Raw genomic sequence first — 17,604 nt, forward strand, 5'->3', positions numbered from 1 at the left:
TGCAACTGTTGGAAGTTTACCTTAATAAGTCTGTTTCAGAGTTTTTAGTAGAAAACGCACATACTGAAATGTTAGAATACTTCTGTTACACACAAATATCGCAAGGAAGGTCTGTTTTCTTGCTCCTCGCTGTCCTCATTAGGCCACATCACCACTAAGGAAACCTTGTTTCCAGTTTTTAACCCAGTGGTCATATCAGTGCCACACTAACATCTGGATAAGAAAGGGTATCTCTGAAAACCAGGTAAGTGGGACAAGACAGTAACACTATAATGAATATATTTACATGGATAGTGAGTAAACTGAACCCTTACAAGACTGTAACTCTCTATACCTGCCACATCAAAACACATTCTCCAAGTTCCCCAAATATAAAAAAGCCAAATTTCCAAAGACATTTTGTTTTGATGCTGGGCTTCAACTGCTTCCATCTCCACCTACTGACATCCAGCACCACCAGCTTTCCTGGCAACAAAGACTATATGTGTATTAAGCATCCAACAATCAAACATCATTCGCTCTGCAACTTCAAGTGGGAAGGTCAACCTCAAATCCAGCTTAGTTGCACACCTAGGGCAATTAAGAAAGACCCTGTCCACTTAATTGTAACTTATCACTGCAGCACACTTTTAGGAGCCCTTGGAAGTCCTGGTTAATCGTTTTTCTCATTCTGCATTACTTCCTAGTGACCAGGGTGACCCTGGGGCTGAAGTGCACCCTTCTGAGGGGCCGTGAACACAGTATTCAGGAAGCAAGACCAGGCTTAGGGAAAGCAGGCAAGCGAAAGCAGTCAGAACTCTTTCTGAGGCTGATCATTTCACACCTGGTCAGAGTGGGACTTGCTTTTTTGATGGGCATTTATGACAGAAACTATGACAGTACAGAAGAAGTGCCAGGGACCATGCCAGCAAGGGAGGAGACGGGAGTAAAGAGAAGAGACAAATGAAAGCATACAATAACACAGATGGGAGCCTTGGAAGTTCAGGGTTGAGTTCCTTATTACCAGGCTGGAAGAGGTAAAATGTCCCAGAAATCCTCTAACTTGGGGAAATGCATCAAGCACTAAGACAAAATTAGGTGCTGTCCTTTTTACAGCAAATTTAAATTCAATATCCTCATAACATGACTTAGATAATTAGGAAATTTCTTACAAGCATTCTGAAGTATGTACAGAAAAGAAGGAGTGAAATATGGACTAATCTGTGGTAAAATGTCTACACTGCTGTAATTATCAGTAGAAACAGAAATAAAGATCATTCTAATTAGCTTCTTTGAAATAAGTGCTAAAAATAAGTGCTTATAAAAATAAAAGAGCAATATCTGAATTAAAATTATTTTAAATCTCTAGTTAAAAAACAAGCCTCCACTGATATTTTCACAATAAATAATATCTGAGGGGGTCAACGATGAAAACATTCCATCATGTTCTGAGGATCGACTGGGGTAACACAGGAGGAAGCACCGGACGGGACTTGGGAAACAGCATATGCTCAATGAGCTTACCATTTTTATAACTCTGGAACCAAAGGGACTTTTTTTAAGTAGGCTCCACGCCCAGTGTGAACTCCTGACCCTGAGATCAAGAGTCACATGCTCTACCAACTGAGCCAGCAAACGCCCCCCGAAAGGATTTTACTACCAACAATAAATAGTATAACACCTGTACAACATTAAGAGTCAAATCAAATCATAATTTATCATGGTTCTAAAGCCAACTCCAAAACATCTGGTTTACTTCCAACGCCTCTTGTAAAGTATCTGTATTAGACACTGCCAGTCACCTAAATAGTGGCATCTGTCTGCTGAAGCCCCAAATCAGTGGTCAAGTAGGTCTTACCTTACTGAAAGGAAGGAGAAACACAAAGTATTCAGGAAAAACAACAACAGTGTGAAGGATGATTCCTGCTCTGATTTTAAAGAACGTACACAGGGGCGCCTGGGTGGCTTAGTCGGTTAAGCGTCCGACTTTGGCTTAGGTCATGATCTCGCGGTTCGTGGGTTCGGGCCCCGCGTCGGGCTCTGTGCTGACTGCCAGCTCAGAGCCTGGAGCCTGCTTCAGATTCTGTGACTCCCTCTCTCTCTGACCCTCCCCTGCTCACGCTGTCTGTCTCTCTCTCTCCCCTAGAAATAAATAAAACATTAAAAAAAAAAAAAACTTAAAAAAAAAAAATAAAGAACGTACACAGACATGTGCACAGAAAAGATCAGGAGGAGAGCATAAAAATACCGACAGTGATTACTGCTGTAGAGAGAGATTGATGGGTCATTTCAGTATTTCTTCTTTTTTTTGAGACAGAAAGAGACAGAGCCTGAGCAGGGGAGGGGCAGAGAGAACGGGAGCCACAGAATCTGAAACAGGCTCCAAGCTCTGAGCTGTCAGTACAGAGCTCGATGCGGGGCTCAAACCCACAAACCACGAGATCATGACCTGAGATGAAGTTGGACGCTTACTGGCTGAGCCACCCAGACACCCCTCAGTATTTCTCCTTAGCAGTGGTTTTATGCATTTAGATCAATCTACTACTACTCTTCCCAGTAAGCACTTTTTTAAAGATAATTTAAACAAAAGAAGCAAAATGTAACTGTGATGCAGAATTTTTGAATTCTACACATATCCAACTATCAATTTAAACGCAATCTAACTGATTTTTCCTTAAGAATCATTCGAGAAACCTAAAATCCTTCTTGATCGGAGGCAGAGATCCTGGATTCAAAAACAAAAGGCTTATTTATGAACAAAGGGATGTCTTTAGAATTTTCCAAGTTGCTTCCGTTTGTCAGTCCCTCCCCCTCCACACACACAAGCAGTAAATGCAACAGGTTTTTACCCTTATGCAGACTTCCTAGTTAAGCAAACAACCATATAACCCCGAACCTCCAAAATGCGGGAGGCGGGGGAGTAGGGGGTGGAGGGCTGGGAGGGATAGGATTTCCAGAGGCTTATTACATCAATTCAGGGTAGAGGGAAATGTGATTTTTCTTACAAGTGGCTCCTGACGCACCTTGTAGCCAAAGTGTTTTATAGAGACCTGTGGTGCTCCGCTGTGCCTTCTGCAGAGTAATTTAACTACTGAGCAGCTGGGAGGAGAGACAAGATTTACTGGAAAAAAGCGCCATGCCGACTAACAACGGCGTCCGTATTAAACTCTGTATTTTGTCTGAGTCAGAGTTTGGGTCATGTAAAAGTAAAACTGACCCAAGAGAAGAGAACAGTTTCTCACAGATTGCCATTTAAATCTCAAATGACCATGTTTCACAGCACGCTCAATACATTCCAGCATGTAACTGCATTTTAATTTCCTAAAACCACAGGACATAAGTCTGATTTCAAATAGTGTCTGGACTGTGATATTCAATACTGATAAACCTGTACGGTATTCTCTTGCAAATTCCAAAGATCCAGCATATGGATCTTCCTTTTCTTTGAAGCACTATCCTTGAAGAAATTTACTCCTCTGACTTGTGTAAATCAATTCTAAACAATGACTATATTAAGATGTAAAGCTTGTGCCATAAGAACTGGAATGTAATAGATTATACGAGAAAAGCATGCCCTGCACTCTTCACTCACCACGGTGTATTACCATCGAAATGAGACTTCAAATTTTCTTTGCCATGAAATACTCCTTAGTGTTAATTTTGGAAAATGAATTTAAAGTCTCTTAACACGAATAAATCTTTACTTGAATGTTCATTCAGTGCATGGAAATTATTCAGTTACCTTTTCAGCTTTATCAAACAGGGAGGGCCTGTGATTGCCTTATCTCCAAGTATTACAGAAGAGAAGCAAACTTTAAAATAGATCAAGGAAAAGAAAAAAGGGATGATGAAACTGTGTCTTAAATTTGGGAGTCAGAAACCAACTGACAATCATTATTATTGAGTTGGAAGGAATCTTAATCCACTTTTATTTGTGAACCTGAGGTAATGCAGAAAGATGGTTAGCAGTTTCTACCATAATGAAATGGTTCTGACCTGCTCTTGAGAAAAGCTAAAAAGGAAAAACACAATGATTTTTGAGGGGACAGTCGATAAGTATTTGCTTTTCTCTGAACTCCCACTGCCTTTCGCTTTGAGTCTGACTCAAACAGTGACAAATTCAGTATGTTTGTCCGTAAGCAACACATCTGTCTGTCTGATCAGTCGGGTGTAATTCGACTTAAAATGAAATAATGAAATGCTGACTGACAATCGGAGGTGCAGGAGCTATAAAGCCCTGGTTGTCCTACGAACCCTAAATGTCTAGGAAGCCTGGGTGACCTCGGGGTGCTTGGCGTAGGAGTTAGGTGGGTCCCTACTGCCACGTGTTCGTCAGATTCTAAGTTATCACCATATGTAAGAAGTGCCTACTCCATAATAGCTTTTCTAGGAGATGCCAAAATACAACGAAACATGAACCAGTTTTTCTTTTTTCGAAGTAAAAACCCTGATTTGGGGAGGGAGAGAACGCACATCCTAGAACAGAAGAAATTACTGCATTTCTTTGTTTGTTCCTTTTGTCTTCCTATTTGATTTTTCCACTTACTCCCTGCCCCTCCCCTAGCCTATTGCCCTTTTCTGATTTTTCTCCAAGCTTAGACTGCAGGTGACTAGACAGAAAATGCATGATTCTTAACTGTGCACTGGGTGCCTCCTCTGGTGAGTTGTGAGGACTTAGGAGTCAGTGAGGCACAGCGGGGGGGGCATCTAGCAACTCTGGTCCCAGGAAAAAACCCAACTGGGCAGTCGGTGCCACCCACCACGAGAGCACGACTCATGCCTGGTAGATGAAGGCCCGGTGGGACGCAGGGAGGGCGAGAAAGGTGGCTGCAAACTGAGCGAGGTCTAGACAAGGGAGGTGACTAGAACCGCGGATTTTTCTGGAGGCAGGAATCAGAGCAAACAGGCAAATGCAGATGAAAGCCTGTGGCATAGTCTGCGGGATGTCGCATGCTAATTTGCCTTGCGATCTAAACCCAGCAATGCCAGCAATGCGAGGGGGCTGTCCTCAGCGTGCTGTGTTACTCTAATCCTCAGGAAGACTCAAGAAGGTAGGTTCTATTATCTTTATTCTGAAGGCCAGGAGCCTGAGGCCAAGAAGATGATGAAATCGCCCCAGGGCACACAATTCCGGGCTGATGATGGAGCCAGGACCCAAGCGCAGGAAGTGTGACCCCAGGGTGTATGTGCAGTGTCTGTGCCTGTCACCAGTGCACAGAGGGCCCAAACGGGGAACGCTGAGAGATACAACATGGCCAGGCAGGGTGGGACTGCATGTGCAGGAGGTAGAGACAGAAAAGGAGAAGCACCAAAGAGGGAGGGAGGGAGGGAGGGAGGGAGGGAGGGAGGGAGGAAAAGAATTGTCACGAAGCCTACTCCAGCCTGCTGGCCTCCGAGGCCATTCTCCAGCTTTGTTCAGCCCAACTGGCCAGTGTTTCTATCTTCTTGACCTAAACTGAGCGATCTGGCACTGTGACAGCTGTAACCGAAATGGAAGGCGGTACCAGCCCCCACAGCAGAAGGAGACGGGTTAGTAAGCAGCAGACGCACAGGAGGTTTCTGCATTTATTTCCAGAAGTGAGAGTGCTGTGTGTGTGCACGTGTGGTACCTCCCCGGCTGACACACATGCGTGCGCACACAGCACACACGTTCTACAATAGATAAAAAGCTACCTGGACCCTCCAAAGAGTCAAAGCCACACACGTGGAACCTGAACACAACACCCAGATTTCTGGCAGAGCTCTGCTGCAAACGTACCTGCTTCCGGGTCCTGGTTGAAACGGCAGTACTTTGAGTTCTCAAGTGAAGGCAGGCACTGTTCGATGGGCACCCAAATGTACGTCTCAGGACACAACAAATCAGAAGGTCTATACTGACCCTAAGGAGAAGTGAAGGAAAAAGAACACAGGCTTTACAAACACAGTAACTTCCTGGTTACAAGGCTCCAGAGTTCCAGGAAAGGTTTTAATCACAAATTTAAACAAAGTCAACCAAACAGCTTTACTGTAAATACTAGCTGCTTTCAGTCACTGCTTTCCCAGCTCAAGAATGCACATATGATTCCAAAGCTTTCTACAAGTAATGCATCACTACTTGTGATGCCTATATTGATTTGGAAGATTCGAGTTTCTACTTTGTTTTCAAATGTTTGATATATGATTCTTGCTGGCTGACTGACTGCAAAGAATACCCAGTTTCAAAATCAACGTGAAAGGTCTTTTCGTATGAAAGCATTATAATTTATATATGGAGCAAACTCATTTTCAAAAATGGAATTTCAGAAGTTTTTAATTTGTAGATTCAGTTGATAACACTCATATCATTCTAATGTACTAAACACTACTGTTTTGTCAAGAAGCTTTCATGAAATATCTAAACTGATAAATGTAAATACAGAGAAGTTTAAAACACATTACAGAAATTTTAGAAAAACACCTATGATAATAATTCTCTAGTTTCTTCAAAAATGCCATTTTGCAGGAATGTTTTACATATTTATAGCCCAAAGATGTACCCCAAGTCTAAAACGAGGACTACACACTAGATGCTGGAGAAAGAAAAAATCATTTGCCCACAGGTACAAATTATGTGAAATCATTTAGTGAAAAAATTCAGGAGTATCAAAGTTAATTAAAAATTCCAAATATCTCTTCCCTAAAATTTCAAAATTCAAAACTCATTATAGAGGTTAAAATCCAGTGCAGGGATTCCCAATTCTTTTTGGTACAACCCACAGTGAGAAATACACTTTGCATCAAAACCTAGAAAACATAAATGCAAATACGGAACTAGAAACAAACTTTTTACTACAGAACACATATGTGTTATGTAATCTTTTATTTCCTGACCTACTCCATTTTGTTTTTTAATGATGCTCCTGAACCATAAAAGTGCTTTTACGAACAGCAAGTGGGTCACAACATCAGAGTTTGAAAAACTCTATCGAATGCAAAACACTTTACAAAGAATACTGCTCTTATGGGCTCCGCGCCGTTGCATACCTTTGTATCAGACCGGCACTCTGTAACCGGCAGGCTACGTGCAGGTCAGTGTGCGAAGCCCCGCTAACATGAGCAAGAAACACCACACCCCCTCGTATTTGAAGCACTCAGAAGTCCGCAAGCTAACAGGGAAGACCGTACAGAGAGAAAGTGTGTGCAAACTAGTTCCTTCTTGAGAAGCTGGGAGAGAGTTCCAGAAGGATATGGAGTTTTACTGGGGATTTAACAGACTGACTGGAGTTAAGTCCAGGGCAGGATGAAAAGGAATGAGAACAATCTAGATGAAGGCAACAGTAAAAACAAAGACGCAGAGTTGCAAGATCACCCTAAGGAACGAGAAATAGCGAGGTCCTGCAGAAATGGAAAGGGAGGTTGGGAGCAGATTCTGTGAGGCCTCAGAATTCACGTTTTGAACTCTATTCTAGGTGAAATGGGAAGCCTGCTGGCGAAGAGAGAAAGCAGGACAGGAGGAAGGCCAGAACTCAGGACTCTGACCCTGCTTTTCCCAGACAGCTCCCGGCAGTGCTGATGCCGCAGCGCTCCGGCACAGGCAAGGTCACCCACAGGGGCAGCTCTCCACAGGGACCACAGAGTCATCCACCATAAAAACTCACAACACAGGTTATTTAGAGATGAATTAATAATTAGTAGGTGTCATAAAGCCCGATGTTCAATGCTATGTTATTAAAAGCAATGTCCTTCTATTAATTCAGAAAGTGTTTTATTGGTGGAGAACGGCGGCATGATGTGACACTGTCCATATTAACATATCTGAAAAACCAGCGGCCTAAAGCAAGGGGTCTATATCTTTTTTATTTTCCTTTTGGGTTAGAGACCATTTTGAAAATCTGATGAGGGGAAAAAAGCTATGAATAAAAGCTAAACATAGAAGACTTTTACAGAAAAAAAGAGAGTAAATTTTCCTCACCTTGTAGTATACAAAGATTTCTTAGCACACAAAAAGCATTAACCATTAAAAAAACAACACTGGTGGGGCGCCTGGGTGGCTTAGTCGGTTAAGCGTCTGACTTTCGCTTAGGTCATGATCTCGCAGTTCGTGGGTTCAAGCTCTGCATCAGGCTCTGTGCTGACCGCCAGCTCAGAGCCTGGAGCCTGTTTCGGAGTCTGTGTCTCCCTCTCTCTCTGACCCTCCCCTGCTCACGCTGTCTCTCTCTCTCTCTCCTAGAAATAAATTTAAAAAAAAAAACACAAAAAAACCCCACAACATTGGTGAGCTGCTAGACTTCATGAAAATTATATACTGCATTAAAAAGTTAAGAAAATAAACAGGAACAGGGCACCTGGGTGTCTCAGTCAGCTGAGCATCTGACTTTGGGCTCAAGTCATGATCTCACGGTTGGTGAGTTCGAGCCCCGGGTCAGGCTCTGTGCTGACAGCTTGGAGCCTGGAACCTGCTTGGGATTCTGTGTCTCCCCCCCCTCCCTCCCCCAACGCCACTCATGCTCTGTCTCTGTCTCTCAAAAATAAATATTAAAACATTTTTTTTAAAAGAAGAAAACAGGCAAGCCAAAGACTAAGAGAAAATAGTAACAAAACATATGTACCTAAAACAGATCAAAAATTTGAGAACTCAAGAATAAAAAATCCATTTTTAAAAAGGTACCAAATATGTACGAATATGTATGAATACCTAGCAAGTACCTGAAAATATACTCACTATCAGTTACCAGAAATGCAATTAAAAGCATAATAACATACTACTGCATAAACACGAGAATGGCTAAAATTAATAGGACTGAGTAACAAGTTTTGGCAAGGAACTGGACTACATAGAACTTGGATACTGTTGGTTTAAAATGGTAGAACCATTTGGGAAAATATCTTCTTGGACATGTATCATTTGTGAATATGTCCAGGATAAATTCCTTGAATTGGAATTGATGGGTGTAAGGGTTTTTATGTTTTATAGCACAGAACTATTTTCCACTGAAGTTGTGCCATTTTACATTTCTATCAGCAACATATGTATACAAGTGCTAATTTCCCCAAATCCTTACCAACACAGCCTGTAATCAAAACTTTCAATCTCTGCCAATCTGACAAATGGCATTTCATTGTGGTTTGAATTTGCATTACATAGCTTTCCCTAAGTTATGAAGGATTTGTACTTCCTTTTCCATAAATTGGCTCCCTCGATTGTTAGATTTCTGGTCTTATTATTTGAAAAACTCCTTATATATTGAAGAAATTCACCCTTAGTTTGCAAAATATGTTGTACTTCCCTAGTTTATCTGTCTCTGTATGGCATTTTCTTTCACCATATGGAAATCTGATAAGTGGTCAAATATATCATTTGTTAAAACAGTCTTAGTTTTACAATATAATTTTAAAAAGTCACTGTCACTCAAATATTATAAAAACATTTACATGTTTTTTTCTAGTACTTTTATGGCTTCATAATTTTACATTCACATTTATGCTCCATCTGGAATTTATTTTGGTGTAAGGTATAAGAAAAGGATCTAACCTAATTTCTTTCAGATGTTTACCAAGTGGCCTCAACATCATTTTAGAACTGTTGTTTCCCCCGCTGATTTAAATGCCTTTCTGAAACCTCACTAAATTTCCATATATATTTAGATCTCTTTCAGCACTTCCTATTTTGATACACTGACCTGTCTATTCATGCGCCAGTGCCATACAGTTTTAACTATTAAAGCTTGATATTATATTTTAATCTCTAGTAGATCTAACCATCCCCCTAGGATTACTCTTCATGTGCAGAATTTCCTGGCTCTTCTTGCTTAATTTTTCTAGAGTTCTGTACTTAGGGGGCAGGGTGCCTGACTGGTTCAGTCAGTAGAGTGTGTCACTCTTGATACTGTGGTAGTTAGTTCAAGCCCCATGTTGGGTACCGTAGAGATTACTTAAAAGATAAAATCTTAGCGGCGCCTGGGTAGCTCAGTTGGTTAAGCATCCGACTTCAGCTCAGGTCATGATCCCACAGTTTGTGGGTTCAAGCCCCACATCGGGCTCTGTGCTGACAGCCCAGAGCTTGGGGCCTGCTTTGGATTCTATGTCTCCCCTTTTCTCTCTGCCCCTGCCCTGTCATGCTCTCTGTTTCTCAATAATAAATGTTTAAAAAAATAAATAAAAATAAAATCTTAAAAATAAATAGAATAAAATTCTGTACTTAGTACAAAAATATTACCAATATGAACAAGGAAACAGTAATAAAAATGTTATGGTGTATCTTGTCCATTGTGATGGAGGGACACAGAAGCAAAGAATCCCAAGAATGTCTAGTGAAAAGAAAAAAGATGCAGATTCATCCACAGACACCTGAACCCAATGTCTGGCTTTAACAAGGACCTTGACATTCAAAAACAGTCACTGAACAAGAAATGAATCCTCACTATGTGGCAGACACTGGGTGCTGGCAATAGAATGATGAACCAAGGAATGCCTCTAGATAATTCACAGACTCCTGGTAGTGACGGACCTGGACAAAGATGAAGTGCAAGGAAGCATACAGCAAGGATGACTGCCTACCGTGCTTCAAAGTTTCTAAAATTTCACAATGTTCTTTTCAGGCAATACTTGCTCATAACAGTGGGTCAGATATTTTCTTTTTACCTCTTTAAATACTTCATTTATCTCACTGAAGAGTCACCAATGTATATACGTTTTGACTTCTGCTCATCATCTGAAGTCAAGTGTTTAGATTAGGTTAAGGCATCATGTTTCTCCAAAGCATAGCCTTCTCTCAGTGCTTTGTATCAGATAATCTCTCAAGCAACCAAAGAATACAAAGAGTTTTATGAAATAAACCACTTTGAAATGTTATGCTTTCTAACATTTCTAACATTAGCTGGTTGAGAGTTAGGGGAGGGAAGTGCTTAAAGCTCAACTGAAAGTCACCATCATACAAATGAAAAACGCAAAGGCCTGAAATCTACCCCGCCTTTGCAGCTAGTGTGAGAAAATGAGAAATGTCTGTGTTAAGAATGTAATTACTTAAGGATTTGGACATACTTCCCTGTAGTCAGAAGAAAAAATATTTAATCAGCCCCTAAGTACATTCATTCATACTGGAACAATGAGGCGAAAGTAGATTAATCCTTTCCTTAGGGTGCCGACTCTTTGTAAATAAGAAGAAATCAGAGTTACCGCAGATTTCTCAAGTACTCAAAATTCTGAAAATGTAATTGGTCTGACAGGGCTTATCTGATTTTTCTGAGCATTCTTGCAATCTGATTTGCAATTTCAGCAGAGGAGCCCCAGAATCACCACACCCCACCTCAAAACCACTGTCCAACAAGAACAGGGCCCCAGGAAATGTTCCAGGAGGGGAGGCTCTGGATGACACCCTTCAGGAAGCCTGGGAAAGGTAAAAGCTATCTTCTAAAAAGCCTACATTTAGAGGAGGGAAGGCCCAGTCCTCTTTATTAATTACACATTCCTGGCAGGGATGACCACTCCAGGCAAAGTCCTCAAAGGGAAATAAGTTCAGCAACCGCTGATCTACAGCTTCACCAACAGAAATCACTTCTGCAGCTGTTTACAAATGGTTTTAGACTGGACAACAAAAAGGAAAACAAAGCAAACTAAGTGCCTCTACGTTTTGAGTTGTCACAGAAGAGTGAATGTTTTGCTTGGAGTGCTTAGCAATAATCAATATTTAGTTCAATGATTTTATTCAATGATTTCATTTCATTTAAAGAAAACCATGTAGACTATTCATAAAACCCAAATTATGCTCATACAACCTCACCAAAAGAGGGGAAAAAATTAGGATATGGTCATAATATTTCAGTCAACTTTATTAGGCTGTCATAGATCGAAATTCAAGGAAATTCCAAAGTTAAATCTAAAACAGGGGTGGGGGGAAAATACACTTCCTGTGCTATTTCTATTAAAAATAACTGCTTCTTCTGGAAGAAGAGACTTTCAATTTTTGGTTTTGGTCAATGGAATGAACAGGTATTCTTTTCACTTATATGCTTTAGACCATAATTTGAAGGACATTATCTTATCGATCTAGTTTTTCTACCCTGTAGATGACTCACAAAATAAACTATATGGAGACTATCTTAGTGTTGCAAAATGTATTAATCAAAATTCGACCTAAGAATTACATTCATTTTGTTAACCAGAAGTTAAAAATATCTTGCTATCATTTTTTACCAAATAAGAGTAACACAGGTATATAAAGTGCACATAAAAAAGGGTAAGTATCTGGAAAAGTCTAATTTCACAATCATTAACAATTTCAGCAAGGCTACTTTAAAATAGATGAACATCCTTTATTGTTAATGAAAACACAGCCAACAACATTAAGACTTTCCCTTAAGTTAACGTATAACTAGTTAAAAACCTGGATCCTTTTTTTTAAATGTTTTATTTATTTTGAGAGGGAGAGAGCAGGAGAGAGAAAGAGAACCCCAAGCAAGCTATGCGACGTCAGTGCAGAGCCCGACGTGGGGCTCCGACTCACGAACTGCAAGATCATGATCTGAGCCAAAACCCAAGAGTCGGGAGCTTAACCGATGGAGCCACCCAGGCACCCCTAAAAACCTGGCTCTTTAAAGGTAAAAGCTGGGGCGCCTGGGTGGCTTAGTCGGTTAAGCGTCCGACTTTTGCTTAGGTCATGATCTCGCGGTTCGTGGGTTTGAGCCCCGTGTCAGGCTCTGTGCTGACTGCCAGCTCAGAGCCTGGAGCCTGTTTCGGTGTGTGACTCCCTCTCTCTCTGACCCTCCCCTGCTCACGCTGTCTCTCTCTCTCTCTCCTAGAAATAAATAAAACATTAAAAATAAATAAATAAATAAAGGTAAAAGCTACATTAAGTAGATGGAGGAAGGACAAAAAATGGTTCTAGGGGGGCGCCTGGGTGGCTTAGTCGGTTAAGCGTCCGACTTTCGCTTAGGTCATGATCTCGCGGTTCGTGGGTTCGAGCCCCGCGTCGGGCTCTGTGCTGACAGCTCAGAGCCTGGAGCGTGTTTCGGATTCTGTGTCTCTCTCTCTCTCTGACCCTCCCCTGCTCACGCTGTCTCTCTCTCTCCTAGAAATAAATAAAAATATTAAAAAAAAAAAAAAAATGGTTCTAGGGAGCCCTGGCAATCAATCGTTTTCTGTCACTTTTTTTGACATGCAATTCACATACCACAAAATTTACCTTTTTAAAGCGTACAGTTCATGGTGCTTCATATATTGTGCAACCAACACCACTATCTAATCCCGTAACATTTTTATCATTCTAAAAAAAAACCTTATACCCATTAGCAGTCCCTTCCTATCCCCTCTCTCCCTCAGCCCCTGGCAATCCATTTTAAAATGGAGTATTTGTTTACATTGCCGCACTTCCTACTAGAGGCAGAGTAAAACCCAGAGCCGCAGCACAGCCTACAAGGCCTTAAGTGATGTGAACCATGTTACCTTTCTGGCTTGTCTTCCATGATGTTTTCCATCTTTTCATTCCACCCCGGCTATACTGGCTTCCTTGCTGCTCCCTGCACACATCAAGCCTGCTCCCAGCTCAGGGCTCCTGGCTGTTCTCTCTGCTGCTCTCACGGATATTCCCAAGACTGTCATCCACTTTAAGGTTTTGCTCCAGTGCCACCTCCTCAATGAAGCCCACCTATCCCTACTATTTTTCTTTCATAGGACTTAACCACGTTTAACACTCTTCCTAATTTACTTACTTATTAGATCCATAGGAAACTCCGTGCTAGGTCAGGAGTGTTAGTCTGACTTTTTCACTGACATATCCCAAAGCCTACTCATCAGCTGACTGTTGGATGAACAATGAATACAGGACACTCGGCCCATGCTTTTTCTACTTCCTTCTCTAAACACAGACATCACTTTAAATACGGTCTTTCTACACAGAGAATCGACCAGTGTCTGCTGAACTTGTATTTAGTATGCAGCTTTACAGCATTTTTACTGTATAGAATCTGTTCCCAACCTCTGGGAGTTCTGTGCATTAGCTGAATACTAAAAGCACATTATCACGACAGGATCTAGAAGAGTTACTGAAATCTAACAGGCATCGTCATACTCAAGAACGTTAGAAACTACTAGTTCATGTCAATTGAGTTTTTTCCCCTTGAAGCTGAAAATATTTCTTTCCTGACTTTACTGACATACACTTTCTTTTAAAGAAATGCATAGCTTATTAAGTTTCATTTCAGGAAAAGGAGGGGGAAACACAACCCGAGAAAAGGCCTCCTCATCTGTGCAGAGTTCGGCAGTGCCACTCTGGTGACGACAAGAACGTGAATGACGAGTTCCCCCAGCATGTAAGCACAGTCTTCGTGATGATTCTGCACATCCTGGGAGCTACATCTCGGAACTAATGACAAAGGTAATGAAACAGATGCTATTTCTATTGTGCAGATAAAACAGTCAGGTCATGTAACGGTAGCGAGGAACTCAGACCCAGACTCTTGATCCCTTTCTCTTTCAATACCTAAATGTTAAAATAGTCACAACTTTTAAAAGTATCTTCTCTTTTTTCATGTTTATTTTTGAGACAGAGAGAGAGAGAGAGAGACAGAGCATGGATGCAGGATGGGCAGAGAGAGGGAGACACAGAATCTGAAGCAGGCTCCAGGCTCTGAGCTGTCAGCACAGAACCCGACGTGGGGCTTGATCTCATGAACTGTGAGATCACAAACTGAGCTGAAGTTGGACGCTTAACCGACTGAGCCACCCAAGCGCCCCAAAAGTATTTTCAAAATAACTTCCCCTTAAAATCACAACTGAGTCTAATATGAACAGGACTCTGCTCGTCATCAAGGATGGAAAGATGGAACGGGCCTCGTACGTACTCATGATCAGCCAGGGCAGAGGGATGCCATGTGCTCTCCTGACTTTTGTAGCCAGGGGCAAACATGGGGTGGTGGGCACAAGGTGCCGAGGAAGCACGAAAGAGCTGCAATGTGGCTGTGACAGTTGGCAGAGCAACAAGGACTATATACAAACTGCTGGTCAAACACAGGCTGAGACTACCAGCTTTCTCAGGAGTGTCTTCGGAAGAGGCCCCTCCCGCAGTGTGTCCAAGCCTGAATAGTACCGTGTTTGGGAAAAAAAAGTCAGGGGCTTACCGAAAGCAAAAATAGACCCAAGACCCACATGGCTGTCTCCTTCCTGAGCTCCCACATATGTGTCCGTCAAAACTTCACCAAAGAGGCAATGTGATGAGAAACCGTTATGTGGTCCTGTGTCTGTGGTTTGTGGACACTTTGAAATCAATGTCTCTTCAGCTTTACATTCAAATTGTTAGGGAGTTAGAAAGATGAATTCCATCTTTTCTCTGAACAAATGACAGTTTCCATAAATTCAAATTTATTACCAGCATAGATCTTTCTTAATATGGAACGACATATTCGAAGTAAGAGCTCATGTATGGACCCTAATGTAATGTGGTATTTATTATCTAGAGAAATAGTATGAAACTGACAGCTTCAAAATAACATTCTGGTTTCTTCTATCTTATTACATCTTAGATTCCCACAGAAGCACTTCTTACAACTCAATATACAAATGATCAAAAACAAAAGCTTATTACCGACCACCCATTTTAAATAAATGCAGAGTATTAAAAGGTCTAACTCTTTGATTATAGCCAACTCCAGAAATGCATTATTTTAATTTTAAAGGGCTCCAAAAGCTTTTCCACTTGGCCTTTATAAGAAGACACATATGAACCGCTATGCATTCAGGACTACATGCTTGCAATCTGACATATAAGAATTCTCTTTGAACATGACATTTGTCTTTGGAGGAGTTTGAACAACATGCAAATGAGAAGTTATTTCCTTAATTAAAGTTAAAGGATTTGAGGCTGTTATTTTCCTCAGGAAAATAAAAATCAGAGAAAAGTAAAGAAATGCTTTCATAGGATATTCACCCAAGTTAGCATTCTTGGCTTTTAATTGGAAACATCTGGGGATGGGTTTGGCAGATTGCAATAAAATTGAAGTTACCAATTCACACCCTGCCATTTTGAGGGTATTTTGTTTTTACAGTTTTCAAATTAAAACCAAACGGACTTTCCTTTGAACTCTGGTCCTGAAGCAAAGATCTTTATGAGATTTCACTCTCAAGAATACTTTATAAATATTTTGAAAAAATATGAAGGATTTTGCAAGTATTTGAGAAAAGGATAAACCAGTGAGGTTTATTTTAAAGTTCAAGTTAAATTAAAATGTAAGGACACTAAAAAGGCAGTATTATTTAAATACACACACACACACACACACACACACACACACACACAGAGAGAGAGAGAGAGAGAGAGAGAGTAAACCCTAGCAGCAATGAACAAAGAAGAAAGATGTTACCAGACACTTAAGTCTTTTATATCAGGTAAAATTGATATCAGTATCCTTCTTTTTTACAATAAACCTATTGATTTTACTAAAACCAATTGCCTAAAGAGAAGCTCTAACACTACATAAACAAAAATAGCTCAAAATAATCCATTAGAGTGGGCTGTACCTACACAGAAAGCGAGTAAGAACAAGGGCTTATTAAATCCAGTCTTCTCCCTGAAAGACAACACCAATGTGATCCCATCCACAAAGTACTACAGCAGACCCCTTGCTCCCTGATTTCATTACATAAACAGAGATTGACTTTATCAGTCCCCAAGGGAGTGCTTGAGAAGTAACTCTAGCTGCTCTGTTTTCAGAAACTGTGTTTGGATTGTGCCACGCTCAGTTGGTGAGGTGAGCAGAGACCAGTGAAGACAAAGGGCCTAAACATCTGAATCCATTTGTGTTCCCCAAATTCTGAAAGCCAACAGATGTACTCCATGTGCTGCTGGGCTAAGCTTTGAAAATTTTAAAATACATATTTTTCCCACTGACAAACAGAAAGTGATGGTATTCTGTGTTTCTTTAATTAAAATCCAAGGGTTTGCAAAGGCTCCAGGACTTACTTTAAAGCTTCCTTAAGACTGGGCTATTTATTTTACTATTAGCAAATAATAGAGAATAAAGATTCTAATTCAGTTTTAATCACAATCTTTGCTTTTATTTCAGAAACCCTGGGTTAATCTTTTTTTTCTTCTAGAAAATACAAAGAGAGCTTGTGAAGAAAAGATTCAGGGAGTCAACTTACAGTCCAAATTTAATTTCAAACTGAAGGGTCATAAGTTGAAAAGGATGAAGAAGAAAAGAGAATGAAAGACGAAGACAGAGAAAATAACATAAGAGAAAATGAAAAAGTGAAAGCCAAAGCTGCTTTAATTTCTGCTAAAGATTAAATATTCATGTGAATACCGTGGACGTGTGTGTATATTAAATTTGGCCTTCACCACACTAGGAGGAAGGATCAGGACAGGCAGACGTTTGCTTTGTCAGGTTTCAGGCTGTTTGTTCCTTGAGAAGTGGCACTGACAGTCACTGGCTCTGTCCCTACCGCAGGCGGAGTCGTCCTCACCTGGACCACAGTGAGAGGGCTGATTTCAAGTTCTCCTGCTTTGAATCCATTCTCTCACTGCCAACAGAGAGAACTGACTGTGGAAATGCCCCACGGAAGGCCCCTTACTGGCACTCCAATATGTATAGCAAAGTAGGATAATTCTTTTTAAAGTAAAAAAAAAAAGTCATAGACCTTTATAAGATAGTATTGTTTTTTTTTTTTTTTTTTTTT

At 40.8% G+C, this 17,604-nt stretch overlaps 1 protein-coding gene across 7 annotated transcripts in view; it reads right to left on the reverse strand.

Annotated features, from left to right (window-relative positions):
- The window catches only part of ATE1 (arginyltransferase 1), a 149,978-nt gene that overhangs the window by 26,344 nt on the left and 106,030 nt on the right, over positions 1 to 17,604 (reverse strand). For all 7 annotated transcript variants that reach the window (XM_039250456.1, XM_039250455.1, XM_039250453.1 and 4 more), the window contains one exon: positions 5,738 to 5,858. In XM_039250456.1, the coding sequence (XP_039106387.1) occupies positions 5,738 to 5,858 (121 nt within the window). The remainder of the gene's footprint in view (positions 1 to 5,737; positions 5,859 to 17,604) is intronic.

This window comes from Hyaena hyaena, unplaced genomic scaffold (assembly GCF_003009895.1).
Source record: "Hyaena hyaena isolate Hyena2069 unplaced genomic scaffold, ASM300989v1 scaffold_367, whole genome shotgun sequence".
In the NCBI taxonomy this organism is placed as follows: Eukaryota; Metazoa; Chordata; class Mammalia; order Carnivora; family Hyaenidae; genus Hyaena; species Hyaena hyaena.